Source organism: Microtus pennsylvanicus, chromosome 6 (genome assembly GCF_037038515.1).
Source record: "Microtus pennsylvanicus isolate mMicPen1 chromosome 6, mMicPen1.hap1, whole genome shotgun sequence".
Classification (NCBI taxonomy): Eukaryota; Metazoa; Chordata; class Mammalia; order Rodentia; family Cricetidae; genus Microtus; species Microtus pennsylvanicus.
The window spans coordinates 97937822-97957526 of record NC_134584.1 but is presented as its reverse complement, the minus strand read 5'-3'; the positions used below and the strand labels follow the sequence as shown (position 1 = coordinate 97957526).

At 47.0% G+C, this 19705-nt stretch overlaps 1 protein-coding gene across 1 annotated transcript; it reads left to right on the top strand.

Moving 5' to 3' along the window:
- The first annotated feature begins 703 nt into the window (after positions 1 to 703).
- On the top strand, positions 704 to 19298 carry Got2 (glutamic-oxaloacetic transaminase 2). Its single transcript, XM_075977038.1, has 10 exons — positions 704 to 1275; positions 9551 to 9707; positions 10864 to 10992; positions 12200 to 12259; positions 13218 to 13379; positions 13541 to 13645; positions 14657 to 14807; positions 15500 to 15665; positions 17181 to 17331; positions 18195 to 19298. Exons 1-10 carry the CDS (start codon positions 1187 to 1189, stop codon positions 18315 to 18317), a joined length of 1293 nt encoding a protein of 430 aa, XP_075833153.1. The 5' UTR covers positions 704 to 1186; the 3' UTR covers positions 18318 to 19298.
- Positions 19299 to 19705: the final 407 nt, after the last annotated feature.

The following is a 19705-nucleotide window of genomic DNA, read 5'->3' as shown; positions in this document are numbered from 1 at the left end:
GACTGGAAACCCTTGACCCTCTATTTAAATTTCAATCTCCAGGCTGCACGGTAGTGGCTCATGCCTTTAATCCCAGCACTCAGGAGGCAAACGCAGGCAGATCTCTGTGAGTTCGAGGCCAACCTAATCTATAAGAGCTAGTTCCAGGACAGGTTCCAAAGCTACAGAGAAACCCTGTCTCAAAAATAAATAAATAAATTTCAATCTCAGAACCCTAAAGACAAACTTCGGAACGGGGTTGCTGGCTCTCTTTGCCCAGCTTCCCAATGTGACCACATTGAGTACACACTGTTAATTTGACTTTTTAATTTATTTTTTGACAATCGGTGGCTGGGAACGGTTTGGATCACATGCTGTGACCCCCCAGATTTGATAACAATCACACAGGCAGCTGGAGTGACAGAGGATAAATTAAGTGGTTCCATTCTATATAGATTTCTAAGAAGACTGCCTGCCTGGGAAATATCCTATGTTTAAAATGGACTTGGTCAACTTGTAGGCTTGCCTCAAATTCATTCCCCCGCTCTTTAAAAAATTATTCATTTCTCCCCAACATACTTATGAAGATGATTTATTGTGCAACTGTTTGTCGTTGGCCATGGGTTCCTTTGTGTTTACTAATCAGGCCCTGTTTTTAGGCATAATCGGCTAATCTCGGTTAATCCTCACAACTGTCCCACAAAATACACCTGCTGCTCTCTCTGTTACAGGGACATGGAAGCATTCCGGACCTTGAGAGAACTGCATTTAGGGAAAGCCAGGCTGGTGCGTAGAGGGTTGAAAGAAAGGCTACCATTGTGTCTTAAAGGCTATGCGGCATTGGGAAAAAAAAAAATACTTCCTCAGCGTTAGCCTATCAAACTGACACACTAGCAGCTGCCTTTGACGTACCGGATGACTAACAGGATGCAGAGCGCCGCGTTCTGCGCATCCTCACACACTGCGAGCTTCGCAGGTTTCCTAGGCGGTGGTTAGCGGCGTCCTTGCAGGTTTCCATGACCTCCATGGAGGCGTCCCCGTTCTGCCCCGGACCGCCAGGGGCCGCTGTGACAAGGCTCGCTCCCGGCGCTCTAGCCACACCCAGGGAAGTCGGTGTCCTCACCTTTTAGAGCCCGCGCCTCGGTTCCTGCGGACGCTTCCCGTGCTCTCGGCTCTACCACTGTCCACTGCCGTCCCGCCGCCCACCATGGCCCTGCTGCACTCTAGCCGTGTCCTCTCCGGGGTGGCTGCCGCCTTTCACCCAGGCCTTGCGGCCGCAGCCTCTGCCAGAGCCAGGTGAGCCGAGGGATACGGAGATGGAGAGGGACCGCGGGCCTGCCTCTGCCCAGCCGAGCTGCGGACGCTGCAGGACCTGCACACGCACGCACCCTCCCTCTCCCGTATTCCCAAGGGGTCCCTGCCTCGGGGCTGAGTGTCCGCGCCTCGCGATGACCCTCAGGACCCCTCATCCCTCCCCTGCATCGCTGGACACCGGGCCAGCGCAGTCCCCGGGAACGGGAATTGTGGTTCTCGGCTGCACCCGGACCCCAATTCTACCGGGTGATGGGGGTCCAAGATGCTGAGTCCGCGCAGTGGGGTGCGGGGCGAGGGGTGAGCACGTGGGCGGCGGCGCCGGGCCAGCCTCTTCGCGGATTGGCTTTGGTGTCGGAGCTGCCTGTCGCCGATTGGCTGTGGCGCTGGGGGGCGCGCATGCCCTTGACCAGCTGCCCTGCAGGGCAACTGGCCCACCTGTCGGGTTACGGAGGGTTATATCTGGTAAACCCGGCTGTGCTGCCTCGAAGCTGACCGCTGCTTGTGTATCCGAGGGAGATGTGATCTCATGGAGCGAGTTCTCGGGGTGCCGAGACCCCGCGTTTCTCCCTGCATCCGTGACCTTGGTGTGGTGCATCCTTTCCTCGCTGTCACCATACCCCTCCCCAGTCGGGCATATCTGGGTTTTGGATGGAAAAGAGTTGAGGTGTAGTGTAATGCACTTTCTTTGTCTTAAACCCTTGGGAGATTCGGCTGGCTGGAAGCCATCAGTCTTTCTCTCCATCTCAGTCAGCCCTTAAGGTTTCGTAACCCGGTTTCTCAGAGCCAGGCAATGGACCAGTTGCTGGTGATGTAGTTGTGAGTAAGACAGAGAGGAGTGACTTCGCTAAAAAAAAAAAAAAAAAAAAAAAAAAAAAAGGAAGAAAGAAAGAAAAAGGAAAAAGACATGTGTCATCTTGAACTGAGATGTCCTAAGAGAAAGTTCAGGGCCTAAATGGAGCTAGTAACTTCTAATTCTTCCCTGAACCGGGAGAACTGTTTCACTAAAGAAAGCAGATTTGACGCAGTCTTCCTGAGAGCTGCAGAAACCTCCCTGGAGTGCATACTAACTCACTAACTAGGAACAGAGCCTACTTAACCTTTTATGCTTGCTTTGGCCTTTCTTTGAACGTGTTCGGGTAGTCTTCAAGCCAGCAGAACAGACTGTCCCGGCCAGAGCCCGTTTTTGGCGCATTGCCAGCGTGTGTCCGTTTAAGCCTAGCCACCTAGGAAGAGAATTAGGTAGAAGTTATTTTTGCTGCAAATTTGGAGAACAAAAAGGAGTGCTTCTGTGGACAGGAGAAAGTCTGCTTTCCTGTTTTCTTAGCCTTAAAATATCCCTTATTTTATGTATATAACTGAAAGGCCTAAGCTTTACCTAAACTTGAGGAGGTTCCCTTCCGGTGTGACTGGCTAGTGATTCTTTGGGTGTGACTAGTGTTCCTTTTCCGTCTTTTCCCAGTTAGAATTTAAGGTGCTGGTGAGCAGAGACCTTGGCAACTTTGTTCAGAGTTGTACCTTAGCACTTAGGTCAGTGTCTGAAGTGGTTTTTGTTTGTTTTTGTCATTTGAGGTGGAGTTACTATGTAGCCCTGGCTAGCCTGAAACTTACTGTGTACACCAGGCTGGCCCAGAACACGCTGCAATGACCCTGCCTGTACCTGCCTGACCCTGCCTGTGTCTGAGTGTTAGCACGTCCAGCTTCTTCCTTCTTTCTCCCTCTGGGGATAGAACCCAGGGCCTCTGGGTGTAGTAGGCAAGCACAGAGATGTTTGCCTGGCCTAGGGAATGCCTTTCACTTTGCATGTTTTTATTCCAAGCCCTTATTTTTAAACAAATGCAGCGTTTTTAATGTTTTTTATTTTTAGGTCAAAATCTACACATAAAAGGAACCATAGTGGTGCAAAATATGTACCAAAACCAAAGCATTAGTGGGCTAAGGCAGGGAAAGTGCCCTGAATTCAAGGTCATTTCTCCTGGTCTCTACACACACACACACAGTTCCAGGCCAATTTGCTATAGTGTGAGGCTTTAGATAAATATAACTGAGGGAAAACTTTTCAAAAGCTATTTAAGCCTTGGATAACTCAAAGCTTTTGAGCTGGAAATAATTTTGAAATTATACAGATAATGCTTATCTGAATACTTTGTACCTAGCATCTTTTGGTTGGGTGGTCACTGTTGCTCAATGTTTGTGGCCCTGCGCCTCTGTTCAAAGGGCATCGGTAGGAATCATATTGTAGGCCATAGGTTATCAGTTTACCCCCAGAGCGCTCTTGTTTTCATCTAAGGCCATTAATTTACAAACATAAGAGCTCTCACGTGTCTGTAATCGTCACAGTTTTAAGGCGTGGGATAATGAGGGATAGAGAACCTGGAATTTGATCACTCATAGCTAATCAAAGGATTACTGCTCCTATGCTTAGAATACTTAAAATTCATTGTTTTGAAATTGTTTGGAGCATTCTTTTTAAGAGGTATGCTAGAATATTCACGGCTGAGGCTTCTAGAGAATGTGTAGGCTGCATATTTTATGTGAATGTTGTTCATACTTTTGAACAAGAATGATAACATCTGTACTTGTGATTAGGGGCAACTCTACCATTGTTTAAGGACCTTTTTTAAAAATGGAAGTTGCTTTCTGGACATTTGAATGTCCTTGACATTCAAAGTTCATTTCACTCAGCAGCTAATGACAGTGACATCGATAGGCAGGTGGCCGCATGGCTTCTGTCTGGGCTGGAGAAGAGAAACAACCAAAACCTATTTGAGTTGTCTCAAGGCTTGTATTTCTTCCTCACAGCTTACAGCCACGGTGCAGAAGAGGAAAGGGAAGAATGTTTTTATTCCTGGCCTAGAGCTAAGGGTGGGAAAGGGTGATGATGTCCCCTGAGAGTGTAAAATGATAATAACAATCATTTTAAAACCAGAAAGACATGCATTTGGCCATAAATTCCTATGACCATATGCTGTCTGAATTCACTACATGTTGGTCTTACAGGGCTCCGTACTAGTGGCTGGGTGGTGACAGATGACACCTAATGAAGTACAAACTAATACCAGTTAACACCCAAGTGTGTTTCCATTCTCACAGCAACCCTGTGAGATAGATCTGGTTGCACCCATTTGACAGATGAGGACTCACGAGATTTGGAGTCACTTCTCTTGCCTCCACTCTCATGTTCTTATGTGGTAAGGTGGTTGAGTCTCTGCAGTTTACCCAAGACAGGCTATTTTAAAAGAGACCTTTGAAAAGTCAGACCCTGGGAAATGCCAGACCAGAAAGCTCTGCTCTTTAGTGACAGAATTAGCAGCCCACCAAGCACAGCTGTGAATGCTGAGTCCCTCCTGTTGGGAGCCCCACCCGGCCATGGTGGAGAGTGAGGCTGGCTGGTGAGTGCCAACCGGCTGCAGGCTCAGGCCAGGAAGGCAATCCTCATGAATAATTCATAGTGCCCACTTGGCAGAGGCGAATATGGGGCTTGAGTGCTTCACCAAAGTCGCTTGCAGTCTGGCTTCCCTAACCTCCAGTTTCTACCCAGCTCCCACACGGCCCACCTTATCCTTAAGCCTGTGCCACGTGCGCTTTTCCTGCTGCCCCTCTCACCCTTAGCCCTCAGCCCACAGGTCCCTTCCTCCCGGGAGCCTCCTTAACCCTCACTTCCCTTCAAGGACTTTGTCAACTTTTTCTGGGTTTCCCCAAAACTACGCAGTTCCCTGGACCTAAATCATCACCGCGAATCACAGCCAGGCTGCACAGCCACTCTGCTGGGAGGGGACTGAGGTTTTACTCTTTGCAGTCCCCGCCCCTAGTACACCAGCACACGGCAAGTTTATAATCATCAATTTAGGACACCTTAAAGCAGTGGTTCTCAACCTATGGGTCAAGACCCCTTTGGGAGTCACATAGCAGATATTTTTACTGCTCACAACAGTAGCAAAATTACAGTTATGAAGTAGCAATGAAATAATATTATGATTAGGGGTCACCTCAACATGAGGGACGGTATTAAAGGGTCACAGCATTAGGAAGGTTGAGAACCATGCCTTAAAGACTTTGTTGCATACTTCACTCTGAAACCTGTCAGCCAGGGGCATAAGGAATGTCCCCTACCTTACCTCTGGCTGTTCTGAAGATGGAGTGAGTTCACCTCTCCAGTTACCTGGGCCCACGTTACTACTTCCAAAAAATGTACAGAGAGTCACTGGAGATGAAAACTGCACTGTCGTAAGAGGTTGTAAAACCAAAAAGAAGGACGGAAAGAGAGATGGAAACAAGATTCACCATCTGAATTTGTCCTGTTTCGTTTTATCCAGATATCACCCAGGTGCAGGGGTTACAAGTATGCACACCTGGAAGGTCAAAACTTCTCATAGCAATAGTGGGTATTACTTATGGAAACGTACATGGCCTCTTTCTTTCTTTCTTTTTTTCTTTCTTTCTTTCTTTTTTTTTTTTTTTTTTTTTTTTTTTTTTGTCTTTTGGTATTTCGAGAAAGGGTTTCTCTGTAACAGCCCTGGCTGTCCTGGAACTTGTTCTGTAGACCAGGCTGGCCTTGAACTCACAGAGAAATGCCTGCCTCTGCCTCTGCTTCTGCCGGGATTAAAGATGTGAGCCACCAGTGCCGGATGTACATGGTTTCTACAGTTTCTGTTTTCAAATGATTCCTAGCTTACAAGTTTCAGTTTTACTTTCCAGTGCAGTAAATATTAATAGTTCCATCCCACATAAACAAGAGCTCTGTGAGGAGCTTCCGCTCACCAGTCAACTCGCCTACACACAGCAAGCTCAGGATCTGTGTTTACAGCCAGCCACAGTAATCACAGCACTCAGAATAGGGGCAGGTGGCCTAACAGTTCCAGGCCACCCAGAGCTACATAGTGAATACATCAGGGCCAGGGGCGTGTACTGAGCTAGATTCACCAGAAGCATCTAAGTCATCAAAAACAAGGACACTAAAACTGTCCCAGCCAAGAGAAGCCTAAGGAGATAGACAATGGAGCATGATGTGGTGTTACAGTGAACAGAAATAAGCGAAAACTAAACAAGGAAAATAAACAGGTGCCTCTCGGGCTCTGTAACTGTGTATTCCTATGCTGGCAGTTGGGGGCAGGGTGGGTGGAAACAATTCCTCTAAGTCTAAACATAAAAAGTAAAATCTAGACTGGGGTATGACTCAGCAGTAGAACGCTTCACTAGCAGATAATCAAAAAGTAGAGTATATTTGAGACTAGGAATAAATAATTACTATTGGAATTAAAGTTTTCCCAAGTGATAATTTATTCCATTTAATATAAATCTGATTTTTACTAATTTTGATCATTGTTTTTCTTTTAATTTCTTGAGAATTTCATACATGAGTGAACTGGATTTACATTACTTCCAACTCTCCCTCCCCCCACTTCAATTCTCCTCGTGTTCCACCCCATTGTTTCTCTTAAATGAACCTAGAAACATTTTAGGAATTTGAGTTTGTGTAACTAAGTCTTTGGTAAGTGACAGTAATTTAATTTTTATTCAAAGCAGCTATGCTTTCACTTGTGTTAAGTATCCATCAAATACAGCATTTGTTTTTCCTAAACAAACTGGTTGAGGATGAAACGAGCTGAAAAACAAAATTTAAAATAGCACATTCAAAGTAGTAGCAATGTGGCTTCTCATTTGCCTGGAAATATGAATCGATTGCTGTACGTACTGAGAAGTATAACAAACGTCTATTATTTGAGGATTTTGTAATCTAGTACATCAGTGCTGTCCAGAGGTGGAACACGTGTCAGTCAGGTCCCTGGTCTTTCCACATTACTGACACGTGGTGCGGTGTGTTTGTTTTAGGCTGCAGAAATCCTAGTATAAGCTCCAAATTGACAGAAACACCCGAACAGAAGATTTCAAACAAACCAAGGAGCGGGGCATGTTGCTCAACTGGTAGAGTGCTTACCTGCCAAGCACAAAACCCCGGGACTACAGAAGCCAGATGTAGTGTGCACTTGTTCTGTCTCTATCTCTGTGTTTGTGTGTGCACACACGCGTGCGCACATGAGAGAGATTGTCAACTCTTACCTAATAAAGTAGACTTCTGCCATCCTCCTATAGAACTCTGTAGAATACTTTGCACGTAAAACCAACTCAGTCATTGATTGTGGCCACTAGCCTATTAGTCACATGTGAACTAAACAAAATCCAAAGAGGATATATAAGAAGCTCTGAAGTGGGTATTGAATGTTCTGTTGCATCTTGTGATTTACCAAGAAACAAGGAAAAATGAGGGACACTGCCCCCTAGCAGTCTGGTCACCCGGCTCCAGTGACTCCAGCAGGAATCAGTGGATGACTGTTGAAGTCGGGTAAGGAAATCCTTGCTGTGCAAGCCCGAGGATCTGAGTTCAGATCACTAGCACCCGTGTAAAAGCCAGGTACAGTGGTGGATGTCTGTAACCTTTGGGTGTGTGCAGAGACAGGTAAGAACCTGGGGTTCACTAGTCAGCCCATCCAAAATGGCAAGCTCAGCTCTGATTTAAAAAACAAAAAAAACTAGCCAGGCAGTGGTGGTTCAAACCTTTAATCCCAGCACTCGGGAGGCAGAGGCAGGCGGATCTCTGAGTTCTAGGCCAGCCTGGTCTACAGATTGAGTTCTAAGACAGTTAGGGCTGTTACACACAGAAACTAAGAGAAGAAGATAGAGACAGACAGACAGACCAAGACCCTGTTTCCAAAATACGGTGGGGTCAGGCTGAAGAGACAGCCCAGTGTTGGTCCAGTGTTAAGAGGACGCACTGTGCAATCATTAGGAGAGGGATTCTGATCCCAGCACTGACCTAGCTGGCCGTCCTGCACACACCTGTAGCCCAGTTCTCAGGAGGGTGCAGACTGAAGGATTGTTGGAGTTTGCTGGCTTCAAGCCTAATGAAGAAAACATAAGCCACTTAGGTGTGGGCATAAGGATAAATGTTGAGAACGCAGTTAACAATTCTACTGATTTAGGAAAGTAACAGTAATAGGTTCTCATAGGGTCACAGATAGTTGGCTGGATTTATACCAGGCATGAATTCCCTCCTTTGAGGGGACCTTCAGTCCAAGTGGACAGCTAGTGATTACCCCAACACACAGTGGCAGTATTACATTCTTGGAGCTATTGTGCCATGGTGGTCATTGTAGTTTGTAGGTTTTACAACTGGGCAGTACTGCTATAGGATTGCTCCTCTCCCTTGGCAACTTGCATGGCATTTTAGGATACTGCGAGAGCTAGTACCCAGGAGGAGGCTTCTAGCTCAGTTCTCTAAGCCTTATGCCTGATGTGGTGTTCTCAGCAATAGGGCCTTCCCTCTGATTTCTGGGAAGCAACCAAGAACAACAGCAATAGCCGTATCACTCTCTTGACCAACAACCTGAAAGGAGTTTTCTCATGCCTGGCACTGGATCTTTTGTTAGTCTAATGCTCCTGGGGAACATTGTCATCCAAGTGGCATAATTTTATATCCCCCCCGTGTGTATAAAAGTGTAAAAATGTTCAAACATTCTTAGTGTTATTTATTCCTCTTCCCTCTCTGCTTCCCAGTTAAATCCCCATTTTTTCCCATTTCTCCCTTCATAGCACGTGTCCCATCCCCCCTCTAGAGTATCTTCTCTCCTTTGCCCACGTGGTCCCTTTTGTCTTCCCTGATTTCCGTGGTGACTCCAGGTTACGTACTTACATGTAAAACTTCCGAGCTAGGAATCACAGATGAGAGAACATGCGACATTTGTCTCAGTCTGGGTTACCCTGCTTATAATATTTCCTAGTTCTACTCCTTTACTTGCAGTTTCATGATTTCATTACTCATTAATCATTTGAAGAAAATTTTTTTTTTTTTGGTTTTTTCGAGACAGGATTTCTCTGTAGCTTTGGTGCCTGTCCCGGAACTAGTTCTTGTAGACCAGGCTGGTCTCGAACTCACAGAGATCCGCCTGCCTCTGCCTCCCGAGTGCTGGGATTAAAGGCGTGCGCCACCACCGCCCGGCTAAGAAAAAAAAATTTTTTTAAACTTGTGTACGTACCCTATCCTACCCAAATTAACCTGGGTGCTCCCTTTCTGCACCTTGTCGTATCTGTGTTGAAGATGCTGATCTCCAGTCTCTGAAGGCTTTTGTGCAGTTGAATAGCTGCTCCCTGTTTCTGTAACCTCTGTGTAACACATGCCAAAATGGATCTTTGGGAAATTGGAAACATATCTGGCCATAGGAATCTAGCTCATGTGGTTGACATAAAATATTTCTCATTTCAGCTCCTGGTGGACCCATGTAGAAATGGGACCCCCAGATCCCATCCTGGGAGTTACTGAAGCCTTCAAGAGAGATACCAACAGCAAAAAGATGAACCTGGGAGTTGGTGCCTACCGGGATGATAACGGGAAGCCTTACGTGCTCCCCAGTGTCCGGAAGGTGAGCGTGGCACCTGTCCTGTTGGTGCAGGGTATGGAACCTGAAGGGAGCCAAAAGGAACAAAAGGAATACTGGCCCAGGCCCTAGGGCCCCAGGTTCTGCTTCTGGCACTACTTTGTGAACCACCCGGGTTCCTTGGCTGTGACCTTTCTCAGCTGTGACTGCATCACAGCCACACGCTCTCCTCCAAGGTTGAAAATCAGGCATTGTGCCTAATCCTGAGCGTGAGTACCAGAGGGTTAGACGGTTAACATCGTCTCTTAAGAGAGGAAGGGCCTTTTCTCTCATCTTGATGGCTGTGGTGAAATCCATGTATAGAGAGAGCCATGAGCTGCCCACCCTTCCTGACGAACTACACGATATCTTCCGTTCTCTACTTTGGTTACATTTTTATTAGTGATATTTCCATTAGTTTTAAAGTTAGTCACGGCCGGCTATGCTAGAAGTTATAGTGTTTCCTGGCATGCAGAGGGTTCTGTTTCATGCCCAGCATCACAAGAAAGATCCTAAGACTGTATTCAGTGACTGATGAGCTGTTGTTGGAGCTGGACCACAGCTGAGCACTGCTGTCCAGTATCTCATCAGTGCCTCACCACAACCCCATGACTTGGGCAGGGTGGCTCTTGCCCACAGTCACGCAGACAGTGGAAGTTCTTGGACTGGCATGCATCCTGAAATGCATTCCTTTTATACATTCCGTTTGGTTTTGTCATCTCACATATACCTATCATGTTGCTCATAAGTTCTATTTCTCATGCATTTCAAGAGAGACCTATATGTTAAGTGGTAACCAAGGAAGATTCTATACCTGTTTTAGAATTTCTGTTACTGTGAAGAGACACCATAATCACAACTTGGTTTTTTTTTGGGTTTTTTTTTTGGTTTTTTTTTTTGGTTTTTTTTGTGGCAGGGTTTCTCTGTGAAACAGCCCTGGGTGTTCTGGAACTCGCTTTGTAGACCAGGCTGGCCTCGAACTCACAGAGATCCGCCTGCCTCTGCCTCCCAGGTGCTGGGATTAAAGGTGTGCGTCACCACTGCCCGGCTAGAATTTTATTTCTTAAGATATAGACATAAAATAAAATGTATTTCTGTTCTGTGATACAAAGTACCAAATATTTCACTTTTATCCAACTAAAACTTATTTTCTCGTCTCTAGGCAGAGGCCCAGATTGCTGCAAAAAATTTGGACAAGGAATACCTGCCCATCGGGGGACTGGCGGAATTCTGTAAGGCTTCTGCAGAGCTGGCCCTGGGTGAGAACAACGAAGTGCTGAAAAGTGGCCGGGTAAGCCAGGCGGCCTGGGCATCATACAGGCTGTGTTCACACCTAGCCATTTTAGAAACCCAGACATGTTAACTCGGCTTGTATGTGTGTAATGACTGAGGTGGCCACTCTTCACTAATAATTACTTTCTAAACTTCCTGTCAGTTATCTTGAAAATTTGGCAGAATTTGACTGATAACTTTGGCCCGGTTTGCTGTTGTTTCCGATGAGTTTCATCTGCTTGTATTGAATATGGATAAGAATGCCTCTCTGCCTAGTTTCAGGCCCATAATTATTCCCCACAATCATGTGTTAAGCTTCTAGCTTGGACAGGAGAAGCAACCATGAACCAGCCTTGAGTAGACCGTAGGGGCAGGGGCAGAGGTCAGGTGTGGCTGTCTGTCCTCTTCTGCCCTGTCACAGCCCAAGTGGGCATGGACAGACAGAAGACCATGATCCTAAAAGGTGTGCCATAGAAAATAAAAACAAAATAAATTATACTAACACTATCCTAATATACTTGTTGACTGTCCAGTTGTTTAAAGAACCTTGGTCTTTACATATTTCTTAACCGCTGAGTCATCTCTCCAGCCCCTGGATTTTACATATTTCTAAAATGATGTTTGAACATACTATTTTTGTCTTTATATTTTGTATGTGTATAAATCCCTCCTTTTGCACATTGAGGAGGAATTTTTTATATCCCCAAATTTTCAGTATAACATGGATGGTTCTAAAAAAGTCATCCAGAATTCACTTCTAGAGGCCAGCAAGGTGCCCTAGCAAATGAAATGCTTGCTGCACAGGCCTGGTGACTTAAGTTCCATCTCCAGAAAGTTGTCTTCTGTGGTGTACATACCTGCCATGGCAGGTGCACATTCCCGCTCCCATCCACACACAGTACGATAACTAGAGGGGGCCGGAGAGATGGCCCAGTGGTTGAGAGCACTTGTTGCTCTTTCTAGAGAGCCTGAGTTTGATTCCTAGCACCCATGTGTCAGCTCACAAGCATGTGTCACTCCAGATCCTAAGTTCCAGGGGATCCGACACCTCCCGACTTCCTGGGGCACCAGGCATTGGCATGGTGCACATACAGACACACAGACAAGATAGTCATATGGAATGTAAACAAGTATCTCTGTAAAAATAACCATGTAAACAGCTAAAAGAGTTAAGTTCTGACGTGCAAAGGGTAGCGCAAGTGACTGACTCTGCATCTCCCCTGCAGTTTGTCACCGTGCAGACCATTTCCGGGACTGGAGCCTTAAGGATCGGAGCCAGTTTTCTGGTGAGTGGAACCCCTTCAAGAGAGAGCATTGAGTTAAAGGTTGCCATACTATCCTGTGTGTGTGCTCACCCACCGTCAGGCTTCTCTTTCCACAGAACTGGCAGGTTTCCTGGTCTCTGGTGAAAGAAAGGAAAGTACTGTGGAGAAGTTATAAGGAATAAAGTAATAATGAGTCAGCATATTGAGCATATAGTGGGGGGCTGTTTTGTTTTGTTTGTGTGATTCTTTTTGAAACAGGGTCTTACTATGTATCTGTGGCTGTCCTGGAGGTCATGGCGTAGACTAGGCTGGCTTCAAACTCACAGGGATCTGCCTGCCTCTGCCTCCTGGAGTTCTGGGATTAAAAACATGAGCCACTACGCCCAGCACAGCGCATAGCATTAGTAGGGATGGTGTGTTTCAACTTACTCAGTCCCTGTCTTAATTAAGGTTTCTGTTGCAGCCGAAACACCAAGACTAAAAAGCAGGTTAGGGAGGAAAGGGTTTATCTGCCTCACACTCCTATATTGCTGATCATTTTTGAAGACAGTCGGGACAGGAACTCAGACAGGGCAGGAACCTGGAGACAGGAGCTGTTGCAGAGGCCACGGAGGAGTGCTGCTTGCTGGGTTGCTTCCCATGGCTTCCTCAGCCTGCTCTCTTACGGCAAAGGATGGTACCACAGTAGTTTGGGTCCTCTCCCATCAATCACTAAGAAAATGCCTTACAGCTGCATCTTACAGAGGCCTCCTCTCTTTCAGACGACTCCAGCTTGTGTGTCAAGTTGACATAAACCCAACAAGCCCCTGTAAAGGAGGTTCAGGCAGTGAGGCCTGCACAGGTGTCTCGCCTCATAGCCAGAATAACGTCAGGGCCTGACTCCCAGCCCAGACCATCTTGCTACTGTCAGTAGGAAGAAACTCTCTCGGGGAAACACTACCATTTTGTCCTCTTCATTCCCTCTCGTCCCATCTTTCAGCAACGGTTTTTTAAGTTCAGCCGAGATGTCTATCTGCCCAAACCATCCTGGGGAAATCACACGCCCATCTTCAGGGATGCCGGCATGCAGCTACAAGGTTATCGATACTATGACCCCAAGACTTGCGGATTTGACTTCAAGGGAGCCATAGAAGACATTTCAGTAAGTGCATCTCCCAACTGGTTTCATTATCTGAGTTAGAGGGGGCCCGCTGACTCCCAGACCTCGAGTTCCCTGTCACGTCTCAGCTAACAGTGACCTGTATAGCATGTCGGCTGTTTCCTTTAAAGCTACACAGCAGAATCATGATTGTTTCTCCGTAGAAAATCCCAGAGCAGAGTGTGCTCCTACTTCATGCCTGCGCTCACAATCCCACGGGCGTGGATCCGCGTCCGGAGCAGTGGAAGGAAATCGCCGCAGTGGTGAAGGTGAGCGGGATGGAATGTCAGCAACTCATTGCTTAACCTCGAGCCTGCCCCAAACCCACACAGGAAGGGGTTCCTCTTTTGTTCCGTAATAGATGATACATGAACAGCTTGAAAATTGTCAGCCAGGCGATGGTGGCGCACGCCTTTAATCCCAGCACTCGGGAGGCAGAGGCAGGCGGATCTCTGTGAGTTCGAGACCAGCCTGGTCTATAGAGCTAGTTCCAGGACAGGCTCCAAAGCCACAGAGAGGGCTGGAGAGATGGCTCAGAGGTTAAGAGAACTGACTGCTGTTCCAGAGGTCCTGAGTTCAATTCCCAGCAACCACATGATGGCTCACACCCATCTATAATGAGATCTGGTGCCCAGAACACTATATATGTAAAATAAATAAATTTAAAAAAAAAAAAGCCACAGAGAAACCCTGTCTCGAAAAACCAAAAAAAAAGAAAGAAAGAAAATTGTCATCCTTCAGCCCAGATGTACTGAGTTCTGACAAAACTAAAAAACTTGTCTTTGTCACAGCGGCTGTTCTGGCCCAAGAGGCATGCTGGTGGCACCTCCTTTTCTTACGACTTTGCTCAGCATCGCCTCTTCTTTCAGAGGAACTGGCTGTGACAGAAGACACTTATCCGAATTCCTAGAGAGGAAAATATCCCCGTCATCCTGTGCCCCTATTCTTACCACTTCTGTCAAATCTCAGCATCCAATAGAATGAGGCCCAGAAGGAGCCGTTAGAGAGCACTTCATAGAAAAGTCCTGCTAGTCCTGCCCAAACCAGAGATCAAGGTTCTCTTTCCATAGTGTCGAAGAACCATAGCTATCAAAGTTTTTTTGTTTTTTGTTTTTTTAAATAATACTTTAAAGTATGTTGATAGTTAACTCTGGCATTCAGACGTCTTCCCTACTGCCATGTGTGAAGAAACTGTTGACTGTAGATAAACACGGTCCATGACAGCACGGGTAATTGCGGGGCATCTGCAGGTGCCTATCTCAAACTCTTCTTCCTTCCAGAAAAAGAATCTCTTTGCGTTCTTTGATATGGCCTACCAAGGCTTTGCAAGTGGTGATGGAGATAAGGATGCCTGGGCCGTGCGCCACTTCATCGAGCAAGGCATTAATGTTTGCCTCTGCCAGTCCTATGCCAAGAACATGGGTCTCTATGGTAAGCTAGAGGAGCCAGTGTAAGGTGTACTCAGATGAGCTCCGAGGAGAGCTTGGGGAGAATGCCACAAAGCAGAAAATTTAGAGGGGCAAAGTAGTCCCTAGATAGGGGTGTGTGTATGTGTGCACATTGTGTGTTGGTTATATGTAGTCTTCCTAAGACAGAAAATTATTGTAGATATTCTTAGCCATATCTTCAGTGTCTTTAAATTTCTGTAGCAAAAATAAGGGGGTGGGGCTGGGCAATGTGATGCACGCCTTTAATCCCAGCACTTGGGAGTCATAGGCAGGCAGATCTCTGTGAGTTTGAGGCCAGCCTGGTTTATAGAGCAAGTTCCAGGACAGCCAGGGCTACACAGAAAAACCCTTCCACCAAAAAAAAAGAAAAAAGGAAAAAAAAAAGGAGATCTTGGATCCTGAATACTTGTTTGGACCTCAATTCACAGTTCACCATTCTGAGTAGTAAAGACTTTCTGTTAAGGAACTATTAGGCCTGATGTAGCTCATTTCTATAATCCCATCACTAGAGGCTGAGACAGGAGAATCACCTGTCACCAAGCCTGGGGTACAGAGTGATACTCTTGTCTCAAACAGAAATTACTGTTGTGGTTCCTCTGAGAGAAGAGATACCTTGTAGCAGAGTTCCTCACGGCTTGTTTTAGCGTGCTAGAAGCCTATCCACTCTTTTCTCAGGTGAGCGTGTGGGAGCCTTCACTGTGATCTGCAAAGATGCTGATGAGGCCAAAAGGGTGGAGTCCCAGCTGAAGATCCTGATCCGTCCCATGTATTCCAACCCACCTCTCAATGGTGCCCGGATCGCAGCGACCATCCTGACATCTCCAGACTTGAGAAAGCAATGGTAATGATTGCTTGCTGTTCCACGCCATCCAGTGCCTTACAGTTCCAGGTGTGGGAAGGAAGAAGGGGGTGTGATTTTGTTGGCACAGCTATATTTGGTATTTCCCCATAAACCCAGAAACAAACAGCAGCCTCTTTTATCCTCTAATCTCGGCTTTTATTTATTTATTTATTTATTTATTTATTTATTTTTTCGAGACAGGGTTTCTCCGTAGCTTTTTGGTTCCTGTCCTGGAACTAGCTCTTGTAGACCAGGCTGGCCTCGAACTCACAGAGATCCGCCTGCCTCTGCCTCCCGAGTTCCTGGTGTAGGAGATTTCCTCCCAAAGATGCCTTTGTTTTGCGGTGCTGGAGATCAGACCTAGGGTTTCATGCGTGTAGGCAAGCACTCCGCTGTACTATGTCCCTAGCCTTTAATCCCAGCACTCGAGAGGCAGAGGCAGGCGGATCTCTGGGAGTTCGAGGCCAGCCTGGTCTACAAGAGCTAGTTCCAGGACTGGCACCAAAAGCTACGGAGAAACCCTGTCTCAAAAAAAAAAGAACCCTGCCTCAAAAGCAAAAAAACAAAGTCATGTTCAGGGAGCTAGAGAAGATGGCCTGTCGGGGATGATGTTGGTTGATATCATGAGTTTGATGTCATGAGAAGTCAGAACCTGATTCTCTGGCAAGAGGAGGGAGGATGTGGGGCTGGAGAGATGGCTCAAGGGTTAAGAGCAACTGTTCTTTCAGCGGTCCTGTGTTCAATAGAGGTGTTATTGTCATGGTCTAGTTGGTAAGAACCAACAAAAGAAATTCCCTGCAGGTCATGGGAGTGGACTGGCCCTGACAGTTCTAAGGAGAGACTGTTGGAATTAAGCAAGCTGGACTGACCCCTCTGGTCCCCAGACAGAATAGCCCTCTCTCCTCCATGGCCCTTCTTTCACCCAGCACTGTTCTGGTTTACACTGTGCTGCCTTGTGCCACCATTGACTTTTTACAAGCTTGGCCTTTAACCTCTTAGGGGCTATGAACACATCCCACTCCTCAGCTCCTTCTATATGGCATAGACCACGTAGGCTTATAGTTTGTCCTCTTCATTATGAAGGCAGAAGCATTTGTTCCAAGTTTAAAATAACTTTACTCAGTACTCAGATATGTTAACTTATCTGGGGCTGTAGAGGTGGTGTAGTTATCAAGGGCATTGACTGCCATGTCAGAGGACCTGGGTTCAATTTCCAGCATCTACGTGGTGGCTCACAACTCCCTGTAACTCTTGCTCCAGGAGATCCCACACTCTCTTCTGGCCTCCAATAGCACCAAGCACACATGTATGTACACTGCAGGCAAAATACCCTTATACATACCTTTATCTAAAGTTGCCAAAGTACATATAATAAAAAGCAGAATACTTAAAATCTTTGTCCACCAGCCATTGACCGTGTGACTCGGTTAAGGACTGGGGATTAAGGCATTCAGGAGGAGAGAGGAACTCAGGTAAAGCTCCGCCAGAGCAAGACGCCCATCTGGTTCCTTACAGGTTGCAGGAAGTGAAAGGCATGGCCGACCGCATCATCAGCATGAGGACCCAGTTGGTCTCCAACCTGAAGAAGGAGGGGTCCTCCCACAACTGGCAGCACATCACCGACCAGATTGGCATGTTTTGTTTCACGGGCCTGAAGCCCGAGCAGGTGAGTGGACGGTAGACCTGGCCTTTAGGTCCAGGTGGCATGTGGGGTCCTGGATTTGGTGGCGGTGCTGCCATGTTGTGAGATGAGGGCCCGTTGGTGTTGTGCAGGCTGGCCACTCAGGCTCCAGCAGCCACACCTCACCTGGGCCTGCAGTCATGGTCACTGCTTAGTTAGGGGTGTGTGCCACCTCCTCCGGCCTGGTTCTCTCTGTTACTGTTTGTCTGTATCCCCCGTGATATTGCTGTCTTCAGAAGTGCATACCTTGTGGGGAGGGGGTTGTTTGTTGTTTTTCCAGTTTGTTATGGGGGGTTGTTTTGTTGATGTTTGTGGTGGCGAGGGATCAGACCCAGGGCTTTGCCCGTGGCGTGCATGTCATAGCTTGTGTGCGTTTATCTGACAGACAGCGCCTGAGAAAGAAGAGGAGAAATGGCTGCTACATAGCTGAATCCTGAGCCTGCTTAGTTTGAGATTTTTTTTTTCCCTATCTGTTTATGCCTTGGAAACCATAATCTTAATTTTTAACATTTTTCTAGTCTGTATGCATGCACATTCTGTGACATGTGTGTAGGTCAGAGCACAGCCTTCAGGGGTCAGTTCTCTCCTTCTACCACATAAGTCCTGAGGATGAACTCGCCTCATCAGGCTTGGTAGCAGACAGCTTTCCCTGCTAAGCCATCTTAGAGACCCTATTACCCTTCTTTAAAATAGTTTTTCATTCTTCTTTTACTTATCTAAACCAAATTCTCGTGTTAGTGAGAAAATTAAGATTTTATTATTTTTTAACCAGTTGGCTACTGTGTGCCCTGTTGGCTGGAAAAGATTTCCCCACTGGGACTTGTCGTCAGCTTCTTCTCTCTCTACAGGTGGAGCGGCTGACCAAGGAGTTCTCGGTCTACATGACAAAAGATGGTCGCATCTCCGTGGCAGGGGTCACCTCTGGCAACGTGGGCTACCTTGCCCATGCCATTCACCAGGTCACCAAGTAATTACCAGGGTGCAAAGGGACAGAGACCACCTTCCCATCAGCCTTTGTTCTCATGAGAGTCGCGCGCGCAGGAGAAGGGGGGTGGATGGTGGTGAGTAGATCATGTTTCCAACCACAGTGCATAAGGCTCAGCGATTGAATGTGTTCCTCGGAAAAGAGGCAGGGCAGAGGCTTCCACGGCTGGTGTCTGGAACTTTGTTGGCTCCAAACCAAACTCTCCCTCATCCTTCTGTCTCCAACTTGTCTGAAAGAGTTTACACATGCAAGAAAATCACAGCACCAAAAACTTGTCAGCCACGGCGTTGGAATAGAAGCTTTACTGAAGCATCCGGCTGTGTCGGGGGCTCACCTCTGGACCCAGCTGAGACCGCTCACGTTAGGGGTTGTGAGGAGAAAACCTAGTTCCGTCGTTAACCGTTGTCCTTGTGTTTGTCCTCCCAGAATGAGCAACTGTGTCAGCAGCTCACATTACAGGAATTCTGCTTTACAGAAACCAAGTCTGCTGCCCCTGCAGCGAGGGCAGTAAAAGATGCTGTCTGTCAGCCTGTCTCCTCTTGTCATTGCTGTCTGTAGCCTACAGCTTCATCCCGGGCTGCTGGATTGACCATTAGCTTCATCCTGTCAGGATCTGTGTAGGATGGAGAACGTAGTTTCCTGTTCATTCCAGACCCTCCTTTCTCAGCCAAGAGCCGTGGAAGAGGGGGAGTCTGCACCTTAATTTGAGTGTCCCCCTTCAGGGATTGACTTGATCCTCCCGGGATGGGCCTCTGCCCAGCTGGACCCCTTCCCTCATCCTGGCTGCACAGCCTGTCTCTTCACATGCGTCAGACAGTGCAGGGCAGGATCAGGAGATATTCTGGGGTCTGTGTGCTGCCAGCCCGGCTCCGACTCCGCCCTTTGGAAAGATAACCACCATCTGCTCTAATCATGTAGACTTACTGCCGCCTGGTTTCTCTGTTACAATAAAATTACTGTAGACCCAGCCACTGTCTACTTTTCTACTTAATGGGGAAATGGGTAGAAGTGGACATCCAGTCTGAAGTCTGGAGTCGTGTACAGCTGACCATAAGCCAGAAGATGTATCCGCTTTCCAGCTGACTGGAAATGCATCTTGCTCTTCATCCTGCCTTTCAGCTGGTCTGGAGACAGGGTGGGGTGTAACCCAACAAAAAAATACATTCCTCACAAAAGTGAGGAGGGGGGCAAATTTATATGAAAACACTAAAGACCACAGATCTTTAAAAAATCAAATCCTGAGCAAAAAAACAACTACCAGCTGTATCACAATGCCTGACCTCAAACTGTGCCACATAGTAGTGTGCTGGAGCAACAAAGACAGGCCAAGGGAACGAAACAGGATCAGAAATACATCCACACAGCTATAGGCGT

Excerpts from the sequence above, each read along its gene's own strand:
- Got2 (XM_075977038.1), top strand. The coding sequence starts at position 1,187 with ATGGCCCTGCTGCACTCTAGCCGTGTCCTCTCCGGGGTGGCTGCCGCC. Across the intron at positions 13,380-13,540 it reads GAGCCATAGAAGACATTTCA|AAAATCCCAGAGCAGAGTGT; the intron begins GTAAGTGCATCT and ends GTTTCTCCGTAG. Across the intron at positions 17,332-18,194 it reads CGGGCCTGAAGCCCGAGCAG|GTGGAGCGGCTGACCAAGGA; the intron begins GTGAGTGGACGG and ends CTCTCTCTACAG.